Source organism: Canis lupus, chromosome 3, assembly GCF_048164855.1.
Source record: "Canis lupus baileyi chromosome 3, mCanLup2.hap1, whole genome shotgun sequence".
In the NCBI taxonomy this organism is placed as follows: domain Eukaryota; kingdom Metazoa; phylum Chordata; class Mammalia; order Carnivora; family Canidae; genus Canis; species Canis lupus.
Genome location: NC_132840.1, coordinates 83,576,293 through 83,593,645, shown reverse-complemented (window position 1 = coordinate 83,593,645; position 17,353 = coordinate 83,576,293). Strand labels below are relative to the sequence as shown.

Genomic DNA, 17,353 nt, shown 5'->3' with positions numbered 1-17,353 from the left:
CTTTCACTTAGCAGTTTGCATTTAAGGTTCTTCCATGTCTTTTCATGGTTCAGTAATTCCCTTTTTGTCACTAATATTAATTGTTATGAATGTGCCAGAGTTTATTTTTCCATTCATTATTAAAGGACATCTTGGTTGTTTCAAGTCTTTGGCAGTTATTAATAAAGCTGCTATAAACATCCATATGCAGGTTTTTGTGTGGATATAAGTCTTCAGCTCCTTTGGGTAAATACCAAGGAGCGCAGTTGCTGGATCATATGGTAAGCCTATGTTTAGCTTTGTTAAGAAACCACCAAGCTGTCTTTCAAAGTGGTTGTCCCATTTTGCATTCCTACCAGCAATGATATTGTTCAGCATTCTCACCAACATTTGATAGTTCTCAGGTTTTTTTTTTTTTTTTTTTTTTGATGGGGGGGGATTTTAGCCTTTTTTTTTTTTTTTTGAAACCAAACACAAATACTTTTTATTTATGGGATATCATTTTACATCAATTCCATTAAAACCTAAAACCAGTTTGCTGTACTCAAGTTAGGTGGCATAACAGTGTTTTAGTTAAGCTGGAGTCACAGGTTTATGGACGTAATGCAGATACCGACGACACAAAGCGTTCACAGTTACAGGTTGGCTGCTGTCCGTTTAACAGTAACCCCCAGGGGAAAGGTTTTTTTATGATAAAAAGCAACCCACGTTTTGGTCTCATTTACAGACACCCAACATTTAGTTGGTCAATGGATTCTATACATTTATTATACAACATATGAAAGAATAAAAGATAAGGCTTACAGAGGCTTATTGTTCAGCATTCTCACCAACATTTGATAGTTCTCAGGTTTTTTTTTTTTTTTTTTTGATGGGGGGGGATTTTAGCCATTTTAATAAGTGTGTAGTGGTATTACATTGTTATCTTAATTTGCAAATAAAATCCAGGTTACAGCATTTAATAATATACTTAAGGGTGTTTTACTGCTGTCTTTCTTTCTTCTATTATAAGTAATTATTCCTTTACCTCTGATTTTCAAACTTTAGTATACTCAAAAGTCACCTGGGGAATCTTGTTAAAGTGTAAAGTGCAGGAACTAAGCCCAAAAATTCTCTCAGTGGTTGTGCGATAGGATGTAAAACCACATTTTTATCTGTCATTCTGGCCCAAGTATTCTCAGACAACTCTTCTAGAAGCATTGCTTGTTCTGTGCTGTAGGTAAGCTCTGCACATCATCTGGTGGTTGATAAAGATTTTGCCAAGTTCTAGTTTGTGTATTGTTTTAGACCATAATTTAGCTGTGGGAACAGAAGGATTAGTTCATCCATGTGTTTTAATTATACCGTGACTCTGTTTCTTTTCTTAAACTTCTGGGAGTAGGAAGTGTGAAATTATATTAACTATAGTAATTTGAAATTCTGAAATCTGTTTTTACTTTGTTTCCTAAAGTATATACTGAATCTTTTACCTTTGTTTTATGAAGTGTTTCATCATAGAATGTACGTAAGCAAAAAAACACAAAACACAAAAACCACAGCTATTTTATTTTCTCATTTTTAAAACTAAATGGACTCAGATTTTGTGTCTGGCTATAGACCCTTCTTGGAAAAATGAGGTAAGATGTCTGGAGAGCCCTTTTTCTTAGGTAAAAGTCATAACACAATTATAAAATGTTAGTGTCTTTGAGGATTATTTGTTTGTATAGGCAGTATCTCAGAGTTTCATCTGGGAGCTGTTAGCATCAGAATGATTGGAAAAACATGTTAAAACTAGGGATTACCAATTAGAATCTTAGGGGATGGGGACAGGATTAAGAGGTTTATCAAGTTCTTTAGATAATTATGAAGCCAAAATATGATAACCATGGAGCAGCCTCCCATTGTTTATCCTGTACATAGATAAAAGAAGAAATTAGACACAGTTTAGCAAATGTTCTCTTTTCCAACTTGGAAATTTTTCTTTTCTTTTTTTTAATTTAAATTTGATTTGCCAATATAAAGCATAACACCCAGTGCTCATCCCATCAAGTGCCCGAGGAAATCTTTCTTAAAACACGTTTGGGATGCACTTAATTTAATGGATAGAATACCACTTAGAGATTGATAGGATTTTATACAGTTCACGTTCTCTTAGTTCTCCCCAAGATGTTAAAGGATCAGCTTTTTAATTTTTCATAGTTGCCCTAGAGTGTCATGCAAGTATCCTTGTGCACAAATATGAGAGAAGCAATTCTTGAATAAAACAGTGTCCTTACCTCAGGAGTTTAATGTTGTTCTAAATAACTTATTTTCAGAAAAGTATTACTTATTCAAAGGGATGATATTTGGAAGCCTGTCCCTTGTAGTAGTTCAATGGAGGAAGGAGGTTTACCTGTGCATTTATAAAAAGACCATTTATTTATTTATTTATTTATTTAAAGACCGTATATTTACATATGGGATCCAAAGCTGTGCCTTTTCATTACTTAGTATTAGATGGGGCACAGTACTTCCTCTCTTGCTTGATTTTGGGAGATCATATAAATTTTCATTTATAATGTTAAATAACTTCAAGGAAAGGGAGTATGTGAATAAAAGCAATTGTAAGACTTCTTCAGTGCTTCTTAAGTGCACTGTTCTAAGTGCTTTCATTGACCTTTAATTCTTACAGCTCTGTGAAGAAGGTACTGTTACCTCCTACTGATGACAAAACTAAAGCATGGAGTAAAACAACTAACCCATTGTTATTCTGCTGTTTAATACCAGAGCTTAGATCAAATCCTAGATATTCTGGGCAAAGAAGAGATCATGGTAGTAATTTAATGAACCAGTGGTGGCTTGTACTTGTTGACTTGTAGGAATCATAGGTTTCTTTAGCAGCAAGAATGATAGTGGATCATCTCATCCTAACCTGTCATTTAAAAATTACAGAAATCTAGAGACAAAAGATTTAGAAAAATTGTTTTGATTCACAAAGACAGTACATACTGGTACAGCCAGGACCAGTTTGTAAGCTTGGTGAGTTCCAGTTCTGTATTTTTTTCCTCCTTGAATCATAAAAAGATACAAATTTTCCTAAATTATTTTTCATATTTCTTGTTGCTGTTTTTATTTTTCTCATTAGTGCAATTGCCATTAGCAACTGCCATTGATACCTTATATTTGTTTCTTGATAACCTTTTGCTAATTTATAACATCAAAGCATGTCCTACCAAATGATATTTAAACATTCAGTTTCATGGAAATTATTGACAAAATGGCCTAGATCAGTAGTTCTTAACCTTAAGCGCTTCATACCTTCATTATAATAAATATTTTCTAAAATCCTTCCATATTTATGAAATGAAATTTATAGATGATGTAACTACATACAAACTAACAGATTTTCAAAGAAAGTAATATAATTTTTGACATATAATACAGAAGAAATACAAGTATGTTGTGTATATAAAATATACAATATATATTTGAAATATAAATATTTGGGAAAACTCCATGAAAATCTTTAATTCTAAGTGTAGTCCATAGACTAGCAGCATTAACATCAGTCAACAAATACAATAAAATCTATTTATAATAGAGATGAAACACTTGGTGATATATCTGAAAGACAATATGAAAGAGCTCAACTAAGAACAGTAAAGTATTTTTGAGAAAAATCAAAGAATATCCAAAGAAGGGAGCAATATAATTTATAATTTATGTGTGGGTTGGAAGTCTTTACATTGTTAAGATGTCATTATTCTCCACATAGATCCCAGTCAAAATCTCAGCAAAGTTTTTTGTAGAAATTGATAAGCAAATTAATTCATATAGAAATACAAAGGAGCTAGAATAGAATAGCTAAGATAAATTTGAAAAACAACCAAGTTGGAGAACTAACATTGATTTGAAGACTAACTGTAAAGGTACAGTATCAAGAGAGTATGTTATTAATGGAAGGATAGACAAATAGAATAATGGAACAGAATAGAGTCCAGAAATAGACCCATACATACATGAACATACGATTTTCAACAAAAGTTCAAATCAATTCAGTGAAAAAAACATGGTCTATTTTACATATAGTATTGGAACAGTTGTTCATATGAACAAATGTTCATATGCTTGCATTACAAAACAAAACAAAACACTTTGATTTGTTTCTTAAACTGTCTGCAAAAATGAGCTCAAAATGAATTATATACCCAAATATAAAGCTTAAAGTACAAAGCTGCTCAAAGAAAACATAGGGAAAACTTCTGTGACTTTGGGTTAGGCAGAGATTTCTTAGATGCAACATGAAATAAACAATTCATAAAATAATAGTTTGAATTTCATCAAGATTGGAAACTTCTCTTTGAAAGAAATTACTGGTGAGACAATAAAAAGAAAGCTACAGACTGGGAAAAAATATTGGCAGTTATTATTGGCAGTAAAATTTTGAGTATGTTCTGACAAAGGACTTATATTCAGAACATACTTATTAGGAAACAGAACTCAATTTTAAAAGTAGGCAAAGATCGAAACACTTCACTGGAAAGATATGTCAAATAAACACATAAAGACATGCTCATTGTCATTAGTTATTAGAAAAATGCAAATTAAAATGACAGTGAGATATTGCTACATACTTATTAGAATGATGAGGCTGTGGAAGGATTGAAACAGGGTTGGTGAGAATGTAAGATACTACTATTTGGAAAACAGTCTATCAGCTTCTTAAATTAAGTAGACACCTACTACATGATCCAGCCATTCCACTCCTAGATTATTATCCAAGAGAAAAAGAAAGCCTATATCCATATGAAAACTCATATATGAATGTTCATAGAAGCTATTTATATAATAGCCCCAAACTGGAGACATATTTTATCAACAAATGATTAATGGGTAAACAAATGATGCTGTCTTTACAATGAAATATTACTCAGGAATAAAAAGGAATGAATTGCTGATCCATACAACAACATCAGTGGTCCTCAGAATAAGTATGCTGAGTGAAAGAAAACAGATAACAAAACAGTACATTCTTTTGACTCTATTCAAATACAATTGTAGGAAATGCAAAGTAACATAGAGAGATAAAAAGTAGATCAGTGGTTGCCTGGTGAGCAGGGACAGGGGTTGGATAGGGAGAGGGAGAGATTACAAAGAGATAAAAGGAAACTTTTTTTTAGGTTGATGAATACATTCAGAATCTTGACTGTAGTTATAGTTTTATAGGTGTCAGAACTTATCAAAATGTATACATTAAATATGTACAATTTATTGTCAATTATACCTCAATCAAATTGGGAAGAAAAAAACTAGAGAAGCATCTTTGACTTAGCTTTTTATGTACTCACCCCAATTGATAGTTTCCATCTCTTTATTACCTCTGTGGTCCTACATTCATATACTTTTCTTAATTCTTCATGCCATTTTTATGCTATACATTTTTATTATCACTTTCCTAGTTTGTTTGCAAAATCCTAAAATGTGCTTCTGCTTCATGTCATCCCCCCTTCCTCCTACCCTAAAAGTCATACACTACTACTAGAGCTTTCTTACTAAAACACACCTGTTCTGTCCCTCTTCTCAGAATTTGTCACTTTCATTTCATAGAAGAAACTTCAGCCCTCTTGCCATAATGTACAAGGCCCTCCGTGATCTCTGACCCCATTTTATTTCTCTAGTCTTATCTTACCAGTACTTTTATTTTATAAACTCAATTTCCAGACAGATTTAACTAACATTCCCCCCCCCCCCCATTACACAGGTTGCTCTTTTCATCTACTTGTTCTTCCATCTATAATGCCTTCTCTATCCTCATCTTATTCCAACCAAGGGGGAAAGATTTAAACCAACTGTAATTTTATTTTATATGTCATTGAGCTAATGTGGAAAAATGGATCTCATTTGTTAAGTACTTGTTATACATAAGCAGTTGTGCTCAATATTATCATTCCATTGGCTCCCTCCAATTTCTGCCATTACCCACATCTTCACTTGCCTTTTTATCCAGATTAGATTCTAGGGCCATCATTATTACATTTACTCAATACAAGTTTTTGCTTAAATTCTTCAGTCCTGTTTTCTCCTCTTGCTTCACTACTGGTCTCTGTTTGGCTTAATCCAAGAATGGATATTTCATTACTCTTCTTACTTAGGGTCTCATCAGTATTTGAGAGTACTTATTTTTTCCCTGATACTTTATTCTCTCAGTAGAAATGACCCAACAGTCTTAGAGTTCCTTCTATGTTCTCAGGCTTCCTTTACAAAAGGCACTTCCTCTTCTAGCAGATCCCTGAAAGTTTGAGGTCCAAGTAGCTTCTCATTCTGTGCTCTTTATCCTAGATGATTTTATTTACTCTTTCAACTTTATTTTTTTTAAATTTTATTTATTTATGATAGGCACACAGTGAGAGAGAGAGAGAGGCAGAGACATAGGCAGAGGGAGAAGCAGGCTCCATGCACCGGGAGCCTGACGTGGGATTTGAACCCGGGTCTCCAGGATCACGCCCTGGGCCAAAGGCAGGCGCTAAACCGCTGCGCCACCCAGGGACCCCTACTCTTTCAACTTTAAATTCAATTTAAAGTTTCTCATGTTTATACTCTGATTCCTGACCTTGCTTCCTTTTTTTTGAGATCTTTATTTATTTATTTGAGAGAGACAGAGAGAGGGAGACAGCAAATGAGTAGCAGGACAGGCAGAGGGAGAAGCAGACTGCCCACTGAACCGAGAGCCTAATGTGGGGCTCTATCCCAGGACCCTGGGATCATGAGCTGAGCTGAACGCAGATGTTCAACTGACTGGGACACCCAGGGACTTCTCCTGATCTTGTTTCTGAGTCCCAAACCTTAACGTTCTATGTAAGAGTAATGTTTTTAAAAGTAGAAGTTAGGGAGCTGGGATTTGATGTTTAGCAGACAGTGTAAATAAAACAGAGAAACCAGAAGCAAAGTGGTGTTTCCTGGGATATAAAGGTGGGGAACACAAATAGGAATATCTCAAAGAACCAATATAAAAAAATCACTAGATGAAAACAGGGCCTGGGAAGTCAGGAACTGAGGGAATTTGCTTCCAGTTTATTCCTTTCTATGTAATAACAGCAGCTGCTTCTTTGTCTCATTCTCCCTTTTTTTGAAAACTACTTTCTTGTTCTAACCAACTCAGTTGAGATAATTAAAGATTCAGACATAGTTCCAAAATCTTAAGAGACGGACTAATTGACTAACTTATGGTCTGATGAACTGTACTGGGATGGTATTGGCAGGGACACACGGTCTGGACTGGACAGAGAGATCCTAATGAAGAGTGGGTTCTTTAAGAATATTTGGGGAGTGGGAGGAAAATAATTGGCATTTCAAGGTGGGAGAGCATCAGTTTGTCTTGGTTTGAGTCTCCTGAGTGATGTGATTTTTCTTCAGTACAGAGGCATGCAAGTAGGGTGGTATATTGATTTATTTAGGGGGGGTTCCTGGATTGGTTTGGCAGAAGGTTAATATGTCAGGGAAATTAAGGGTACTGATATTTTTTAAAGTTCAAATGATCAATGACATGTTCATACTGGGTAGGAAAAAAAGAGATTGGAAGGGGACTAAGGACCCTAGTGGGGAAATATAGAGGGGGAATGGGGATCCAGTATCTGAATTAGAGCTTCAATTGTCATGGAATATATGAACACAAGAGGGCTGGGTGGAGAGGAAGTTGGAGTCTAAAGATGAAAAATTGGAAATTCTCTGAGGCCACATAGTTCCAGTTGATGAAAAATCTGTGGTATATCTCTGGAAGTAAGAGCATTATTTTACTTAATAAAAAAATGTTTTGGGGATCCCTGGGTGGCTCAGCAGTTTAGCACCTGCCTTCGGTCCAGGGCGTGATCCTGGAGTCCCAGGATCGAGTCCCACATTAGGCCCCTGCATGGGGCCTGCTTCTCCCTCTGCCAGTGTTCTGCCTCTCTCTTTGTTTCTCATGAATAAATAAATAAAATCTTTAAAAATAAATAAATAAATAAATAAATAAATAAATAAATAGAATCTTAAAAAATATATTTTGTTATGCTAACAGCCCTAAAAGTTTCACTAGCCCTTAATTTCATAAATCAACCATTAGAATAGGAGTTTTAAAAAAAAAAATCTGTGATCAGCACATTGTTGTGTTGAAATTCCTTTTAGATTTTGATTAGTTGATTAGTCTCTCTCAGAGAGACCATAGTTAGGATTAGGCTCCATTGGTAAGCAATGACTTCTTTCCATTCCCACTGTAACCAAAGCTCCAGCTTTACATTATTGCAGTAGTTTCTTATCTAACATTCCCTCTAAGTTGTACCAAAATATTTTTTTTCAGTACATTCACTTTTGTAACCAAACCTATTTCTTTTATAGTTTAAGCCTATCCTCAAGGTAGAAGAAGGTCAGAAAAATCAGATTGCAGTCTGTTACATTTAGGTCTGTCTTCATTTACTTGCAGAGAGGGAGCCGTATACCTGTCAAGCTGTTTGAAACCTATTCCCAGGAGCTATTAGAGTTAGGACAGGCCCTGGACTGAATATATAGTATAAATTGGTGGTGAGCCAGAACAAGTTGTGAAATTTTTAGGAATTTTGTAGTACAATTGTGAAACACAGCCGCTATTAAAAATTAAAGCACATAAATGTATAATTAAGTGCTTTATATTAAAAACAAAGGTAATAAATACTTAAAATTTCATTAGTAGTTATTTTACTATATTTTATTGTTATCTGTGCTCCTGAGGTATTTTCCATCTAGTGTTATGTATCCTATAAATACTAGCATAACAGGCTATTTTGTGTCTCTTTTCAACTCTGCATTCAGTTGTATCATGTTAGTAGCTTGAAATAAGCCATGGTAGGAGTATTTATAACAGGGATTCTGGCAAATGTTGTAAATCAAGGCCTTTCCTCCTGAAGGGCCAGTTGTACAACTTTGACCAGCACCCTGTGGGATATATAGTAGTCCTCCCTTATCCACAGGGATTCTTTCCAAGGCCTCCAGGGAATGCCCAAAACTATGGATAGTAGTGAACCTTACATATACTGTGTTTTTCCTATGCATTAACACATACCTAATGATAAAGTTTAATTTATAAATTAGGCACATGAAGAGATTTACAATAATAATATAAAACAGAAGAATTATAAAAATGTAGTAAAAGTTACATGAATATGGTCCCTCTCTCAAGATATATTTACTGTACTTAATCCTTCTTGCAATGTTGTAAGATGATAAAATGCCTATGTAATGAGATGAAGTGAAGCGAATGTGATAGAACATTAGGCTGCTGTTGACCTTGACAATGCAAGAGGAGGCGGATCATCTGCTTCCAGACCATGGTTGACTGTGGGTAACTGAAACTGAAACAAAACCTGTGGATAAGAGTGGAAGGGGGACTACTGTCATAATATTGCTTGCTTTTTCTAACTTTTTTTCAAAGACTTGGAGGAAAACTACCATATTGAAAGGTTTTTTTTTTTTCCTTCCAGTAAGCTCATCCCTAACCTGTTGGCAGCCTTATCTTTACATTGTTCTTTTCCTCCTTTTACAAGATTTTTATTACCTACTCCTCCACCCTGTGAGCCCTAGATATTGGTCTTTTCTCTCTCCTTATTGCTGGAGTTGAATCTCATTTTGATCCCTGCCAATATACCCAATTTTCCTCACCTTTCTCAGCCATATAAATTAGAGCTTTAGACATTGTCACTGCCGGCAGAAGGAATAATATATGAAACAGGATGACATAGCTTGTAGATCATATTACCAGAGTTCCAGTCACTGTTAACATTGGACGTTTTGAGTTTATCAGAATTGTTTATATTTGGTGAAATACTAGCTTAAGTATGAATCAGAAAAGTGAATGTTCATTAATTGTATTTTTAGGGTTAGTTACTTTCTTTTTTTCCCCCCTGGGGTTTAGTGGCATTCTTGTGTATATTTTCAAGAGAACACAGCTTCATGTTTTGCAATGGAAATTTTATAATAGGAAAATAGAATCTATTTGCCTTTCACAAATTTCTAGAATCATCTCTCCCAATAAAAGACTTATTAACAGGAGTGCTTTTGGTTTCAAGAAACAGAAAAGTGAACAGAAAAAGCGATTGATTGCCTCTGTTGAGTTAGCAACTTAATGATGCTAGGCAGGAGTTTTTAAGATTCTCTTGGCCTGTCTTTTAAGTTCTAATGATGGTTGCTACAGATCCAATCTTGATACCTGCATCACAACAGGAGGAAGGAGATAGAATAGTAGCAGTAGAGCTGTATTTGAATGTGCTGTGGCTACAATCGGATGCAAGGAGTCTGGGCGCTGAATATGTTGTTTAGCTAATAGTAAGATTATACTTCATCCTTTATTATACTTATGATAAAGAGAGACAAGTGAGCAGGAATTGGAGAGAGGCATTAAATGAGACTACCATGGACCTCTACATAGTACACAAGAGCTTGTTCACTCATACATCTAAACCTAATGGACTGAGACAAATTAAAAATATGCAGATGTAGCTAATATATATGATATAGTTCTCCAAAGAAGTTCATTAAGCTTTGTTCAGTCTAGGAAGTGATGGAAAACTAGTTTTTTTTTTTTTGCTGAAAGATAATTCGAGTTTAGAAACTAGATTAGATACTTTCACACAAATTATTGTGGTAGCTAATGTTATCCCCATCTTTACAAATTAGGAAACTGAGACAGATGTTAACTAATTTGCTCCAGATTACTGAGCCTAGTAAATGGACAGGCCAAGTTTAGAACCTGGTCTTTTCAATCCAGAAAATTGCAAACAAACGTTTATAAATCGAAATGAATTCTAATTTTATGGAAAGAGTATTTGATGGGAAAAAAAACCTGGTCCGCACATGCAGAAGGAGCTAAGTGTTCTGTGTCATCTACTTAATGGAGGAGCCTGAGCCCTCTAGGCTTGTAGTAGCTAGTGTATTGAATGCTAACACTTAGTGGGTGCTTACTATATGCATTTGCTTATACTGATCCATTTAGTTCCTTTTTTTTTTTTTTTTTAAGATTTTATTTATTTACTCATGAGAGAAACAGAGAGAGGCAGAGACATAGGCAGAGGGAGAAGCAAGCTTCCTGTGGGGAGCCTGATGCAGGACTCGATCCCAGGACCCTGGGATCACGACCTGAGCCCAAGGCAGACACTCAACCACTGAGTCCCAATCCATTTAATTCTTATAACAATCCTTATGCACTAGGTACTATTACTGTGTTTAGATGAAGAAACTGAAAACAGGGAGACTAAGTCACAAACCTGATCTTGCGAGTGAAAGACCTAGAATTGAACCCAGGCATTCTTACTTTTGAGGCTGCACATTAACTATGACACCATCTACCCTCCTATAACTGATTTGTGTAAGAGAGAATGAGAAGGATTTCTCAAGGTGATTCTTACCTGGTTCTAATCGATCTTGGAAGAATTTCTACTGGTTTAGCTATGTAGGATGTTGAATTATATATGGCATGAAATTTCACGAGTAAAATGAACACTTAAAGCTTCATTTTGGAAGGCAAGTCATAGGGACTTTAAGAATCCCAAATTCAGAGATCTTTTAAGCAAAACTGATACCTTGTTAATAACCCCTTTTCAGCTCATGATAACTGGTTACATCTTCATAATTTTAAGAACTACCATGGAATATCGATCCAGAAGTTGGAATAAGAAAGCAGCAAATGCATATGTGAAAATAATCCCATATAGATAGAAATTATACAGCTCAGAACTTGATGATGAATCATAACTTTTGGAAGACCATTCTATTCTTCCCGAGTCTGTCAACAGAGGGATGTAAAAAGTGATGTAGTTTTCATGTTCAGTTTCAACATCTGTTGCATGGTAGCCTGATTATATTCCTATCTAAGGAAACATCTATAAATATTGGCAAAGACCTCCTTTTTACTTTTGTTTCCAGGCTGTTTATCTCTGTATTTATTCTCTTGGCTATGTAGTGTATCTCTGTATGATCTGGGTGGTCTGTGGGTGAGCTCGGTATTTTCCTGATACAACTACTTAGGATTCCTTACCTAACACCATAGGCAGTTCTGCTACTAGGTCAATGTGGTGTGTTTCTCAAAGCAGGGTCTGTCATTACTGCTGAGATTGGTTGGTTTCTTCTCTTTTGCTTTCCCACTTATTCATATGCTACTAGCTCTTTCACGACAGTAGATACTGGGATTTGAAATGAGTGCTTGTTTCACCAATTTATTTTTGTCCTGTCATTTTTTTCATGAAACCTGTGAGAGAATGAAGGGAAAACGCACAAAAAATGTGAATGTGGTTTAGTGTTGATTTTTTTTTTATTTTTTTTTAATTTATTTATGATAGTTACAGAGAGAGAGAGAGGCAGAGACACAGGCAGAGGGAGAAGCAGGCTCCATGCACTGGGAGCCCGACGTGGGATTCGATCCCGGGTCTCCAGGATCGCGCCCTGGGCCAAAGGCAGGCGCCAAACCGCTGCGCCACCCAGGGATCCCTAGTGTTGATTTTTTTTAAAAAATTAGGGAGAAGACAATAAATGTAAATGTTGGTCTTAGAGATACCAACACAACTAAGTTGAAATTTCAGCAACATAAGTTAGTAAGAGGTAAAAATTGTATGTAGTCCATGTATAGCTTGGTATTAGATTAAATATTTTAATTGGTGTAAAGAAAAAGTTTGGGAAATTAAAAACTAAAACTGAAAAAAGCAGACTTAGATATTTGAACTAATAGAACACAACTCTGTATACACATAGCAACAGATTGTTTTATTATTTGTTTGTGTAATTGGTATCATCTGTGATTTAGAGTCTTGGAATAATAGAATCCTTTGGGAGGGACTGTGGAGTACATTACTGGAATTGAATTGGCAGTGTTCACACACTGGTCTATGCTCCGGTTTAGAATCCTCTCTTTGCTGCTTTTCTTCTTTAGGTGGGACTCTTCCCTGGACACTGTGTTGAGTTAATTAATCAGAAAGTTCCCCAGTCAGTGACCAACTCAGTGCCAAAACCAGGTGAGTAAACTCTTCCATTAGTGTGGTTATTTTATCAACTGCTTATAGAAACAGATTTTCTCTTTTCATTAAACACATAGTTTGGTTTGCTGTTCTTTCCACTTACTGACATAATATGCATCCTTAATTTTATGTGGTTTTGATTTTTAATTTATTTTTATTTCTCGATTGATCATGTCACAAAGGTGCATTCAACATTTTAGATAATTTCAAAGAACTCCTTGGTCCATTAAGCCTTGTCATCATTTGTTTTTATAATTATTATAGCTTATTGAAGAACACAGTGATAAAGGAAAAATAACAGGTTTAAAGAACTCACACAGATGGTATGATTAGCTGAAAATTAATAACTTAAAGGGAATGTATATTTTATCAATGACTATGAACATCAAACTATTTTATTTTTAACAACTATTTTCAACAGCATTTTTCATTACTTAGTATATTTACAGTGCTTTGTAAATATGTGGACTGTTTTGTGAATAAATAAAGCAGTGTTACAGGGGGTGGAAATCAAGAAAATGGAAGTTTTTGTTCTTACGGGGGTGATTTAAGCTAGGCAAATTCTATAGAATACTTAGCCTAGAAGTTTTTAGTGTGATATAAATTGTTTAAAGGAAAACAAAGAATTTGGAGAGAAGAGGAAGTAATTGAATTTATTTCTACTTGTATTATATTCCCTTTCCCTTTCTCTGCCATCCTCCCTACTCTGCACCAGTAGAAGAAAAATAAAAAGAAATCTGGGGCTCAGAATTTATTTGGACTGTTTTCCTTAAAGTATTTTCTAGGGTTAGGACCTATTTGTAAGAATTAGGGGGCAAAAAAGCTTATTTAGTATTTTCCTGCCTCTGTCCCCAAAGCACGCGTCAGACCATCTTTGCTTATAGTATTTAGGTAAAGGTAAAGGGCAATAACCCCTTTTGAAGCTTATTTCTTCACAGGAGGTTAGGAATTTTAAAATTTTAGGCAGGCTCCCTTTATTGTTTCGTAGAGAAAAATCCTTCAGAGTTATGTTCTCTGAAGTTTTTCTTGAGCCAGGATTCTTAGTCTCTTTTCAAGACATCTTTATCCTCTGTTTAATCTCACTTCTTTGGGTAAACACTATTAAAACTTTCTAGGCAGCCCGGGTGGCTCAGTGGTTTAGCGCCACCTTCAGCCCAGGGTGTGATCCTGGAGACCCAGGATTGGGTCCCACATTGAGATCCCTGCATGGAGCCTGCTTCTCCCTCTGACTGTGTCTCTGCCTCTCTCTCTCTGTGTCTCTCATGAGTAAATAAATAAAATTTAAAAATAAATAAATATCTTTCTTTAAAAAAGAAAATAAATAAATAAATTTTCTCAGTGGGTACTTGCTCAGTAAATGTTCATTAGCAGTTGTGATGACCATAGGTTTCTTTCTCTTTTAAATATGGCATCATTAACTTCAAATCCAATATCCGTTAGCAGGAAGTGTCCCAGCCCCTCCTTCCCCCCTGGCCCTAGCAGCTACTAGTCTACTGTCTGTCTCTATAGGCTTCCATATTTCATACAAACAGAATCATGTAATATGTGACCTTTTGTTATTAGCTTCTTTGACTTAGCATGTTTTCAAGATTCATTTGTGTATCAGAATTTCATTCTTTTTTATGGCTAAATAGCATTCCATTTTATGGATATACTCTAGTTTGTGTATCCACTCATTTTGAGTCATTTCCATTTTTGGCTATGAGTAATGGTGTTATGAACACTGGTGTACAAGTTTTTTGTTTAGATAGATATTTTCATCTCTCACGCATGTGTCTAGGAATAAAACTGCTGGGTGATATGTTAGCTCTGTGTTTAACCTTTTGAAGAACTGCCAGGTTGCTTTACAAAGTAGCTTACCATTTTACAATACCCCTGGCAGTGTATGAGAGTTTCAGTTGCTCCATATCCCTGTTACTGTGTTTTTGATTATTGCCGTCTTAGTGGTTATGAAGTGGTGTATCTTTGTGAGTTTGATTTGCATTTTCCTGATGACTAAATGTTGAGTATCTTTTTATGTGCTTAAGTAGCCATTTGCATGTTTTTGGAGAAATACCTGTTCAGATTATTTGCCCATTTTTTAATTGGGTTGTCATTTATTATTGAGTTGTAATTGTGCTTCATATATTCTAGATACAAGTCCTTTATTTGGTAATATGATTTGCAAGTGTTTTCTCACATTCTGTGGGTTGTCTTTTCCTGTTTTTATTCTGTCCATTGAAGCATCAAAGTTTTTAAATTTGATGAAGCTCAATATATTTTTGTTGTTGTTGCGTATGCTTTTAGTGTCTTATCTAGGAAGACTTTGCCTCACCTAGAGTTGAGATTTACTCCTATATTTTCTTCTAAAAAGTTTATAGTTTTATGTATTAGATTTTAGTTTAGGATTCATTTTGAGTAAGTTTTTGTGTCTGATATAAGATCCACCTCCATTGGACATCTAGATATCTAGATAGCACTATTTGTTGAAAAAAAGGTTGTTCTTTCCCCATTGAATTATCTTGACTCTCTTTTAGAAAATTAATTGACCTTAGATGTGTAAGTTTATTTTTGGACTTTTGATTCTATTCCAATGATCTAAATGTCTGTCTTAATACCAGTACTACCATGTCTTGATTACCTTTGTTTGTGGCAAATTTTGCTCTTATTTTATTCTTTCTCTGGATTAATTTAACTTTTTTGGGTCCTTTTAAATTCCATATGGATTTTAGAATCAGCTTGTCAGTTTCTACAAAGAAGTCAGCTGGATTTTGATAGGGATTGTATTGAATCCGTGTATCAATTTGGGAAGTAGTACTATCTTATCAATATTTATTAAGTCTTCCAATCCATGAACATGGGATATTTTTCATTTATTTAGACCTTCTTTAATTTTGCTCAGTGTTTTGTAGTTTTTAGAGTATAAGTTTCCATTTTTTGTTAAATTTATGTTTTTCTTTTTGATGTTATTGCAAATAGAATTATTTTCTTGATATCATTTTCATATTCATTGCAAGTACATAGAAACAATTATATATACTAGTCATGTATCCTGAAACCTTGTTGAAATGTTTATTCTAATACATTTTTTTAGTTGGATTCCTTGGGATATTCTATATACAAGTTCAAGTCATCTGTGAAAAGCAATATTTTTACCTCTTCCTTTGCAATCTGGATGCTTTTTATTTCTTTTTCTTGCCCAATTTCCCTGGCAAGACCTTTAAGAATGGCCATCTTTGTCTCATTTCTGATCTTAGGAGAAAGCGTCCTTCATTCACCATTAAGTAAGATGTTAGCTTCGGGGTTTGCATAGATGCCCTTTATAAGATTGGAGAAGTACCCTTCATTTCTTAGTTTGTTGAATGATATTATCATGAAAGGTGTTGGCTTTTGTTAAATACTCTTTATCTGTTGAAGTGATCATGGGTTTTTGACTATTTTGAAGTTATTAAATTCAACATCAAAAATTTATTATGGTTTCTCATGCATTTTTTATATGTTTCTGTTGTGAAAACTTAACTTGTTAGGTATTAGGTGTCATTCTTGATAATTCTGCCCCAGAGATATACTGCAAACTCAGTTTTTAGCTAAAAAATACCTTAATATTGGTATTAAATTGTATCAATTAAATACTTTTTCATGTTTTGAATGAGAAAGTGATATTTCTAATAATGATAACCTCCAAAAGCCTTTAAAACTTGACAACATTACTCAGTTATTGATAGTTTTGGAAAATAAGTTTCTATTAATATACCTGTATGACATTGTTAATTTTAAATTAGTGATGACATACAATGACAGCATACCTTCACAAACTAATATTTTATCTTTTGTGAGCAACATTGCAGGGTTGGCATAAGGAAATGTGCATTCTTAATATATTTTGAAAAGGATGATATGAATTCTATCAGCCTCAGGCTTGTTTCACACTTTAAAACTGTCTTTGCCTACAGTATAAACAACTTGAATGTTCTATTTATTTTTAACATTGCCATCTGTTACTGTTAGATGCCAAATCTGAAAGATGCAGCTATAGTTTGAGACTGAAATTTAAAGCTCCCTATATTATTACACAACAAGGGCAATAGGAAAAATTTTCCCTTTGGAGCTCCTCTTAATGTTCTCAATATGTTCAATTATTTGTGTATATAAAAATAAAAATCAATGAGTCACCATGTCCTGACCAAGAAAGCAAGCATCCATGCTGCCTTAAGAAAAAGAAGGTGCTGTAAAATGAGATTGAAGGAGGAGAAAGGGAGAGAAGAAGAGGAAAGAAAAGAAGAAGAAAGAAGTTTGTCCATAAGAAATTGACAGTTCAGTCACCATCGGTTATGGTTTGATAGAAGATGAGGTTGAGGTCGGAGAAGGGAAAGTAAATGTGGTTTTCTTTGTGTTTATCCTATTTGGAGTTTATGGAGCAGTTGGTT

The 17,353-nt window shown here is 34.7% G+C and overlaps 1 protein-coding gene across 9 annotated transcripts in view; it reads left to right on the top strand.

Annotated features, from left to right (window-relative positions):
- The window catches only part of ARHGAP32 (Rho GTPase activating protein 32), a 291,519-nt gene that overhangs the window by 208,693 nt on the left and 65,473 nt on the right, over positions 1–17,353 (top strand). For all 9 annotated transcript variants that reach the window (XM_072822689.1, XM_072822691.1, XM_072822687.1 and 6 more), the window contains one exon: positions 12,863–12,944. In XM_072822689.1, the coding sequence (XP_072678790.1) occupies positions 12,863–12,944 (82 nt within the window). The remainder of the gene's footprint in view (positions 1–12,862; positions 12,945–17,353) is intronic.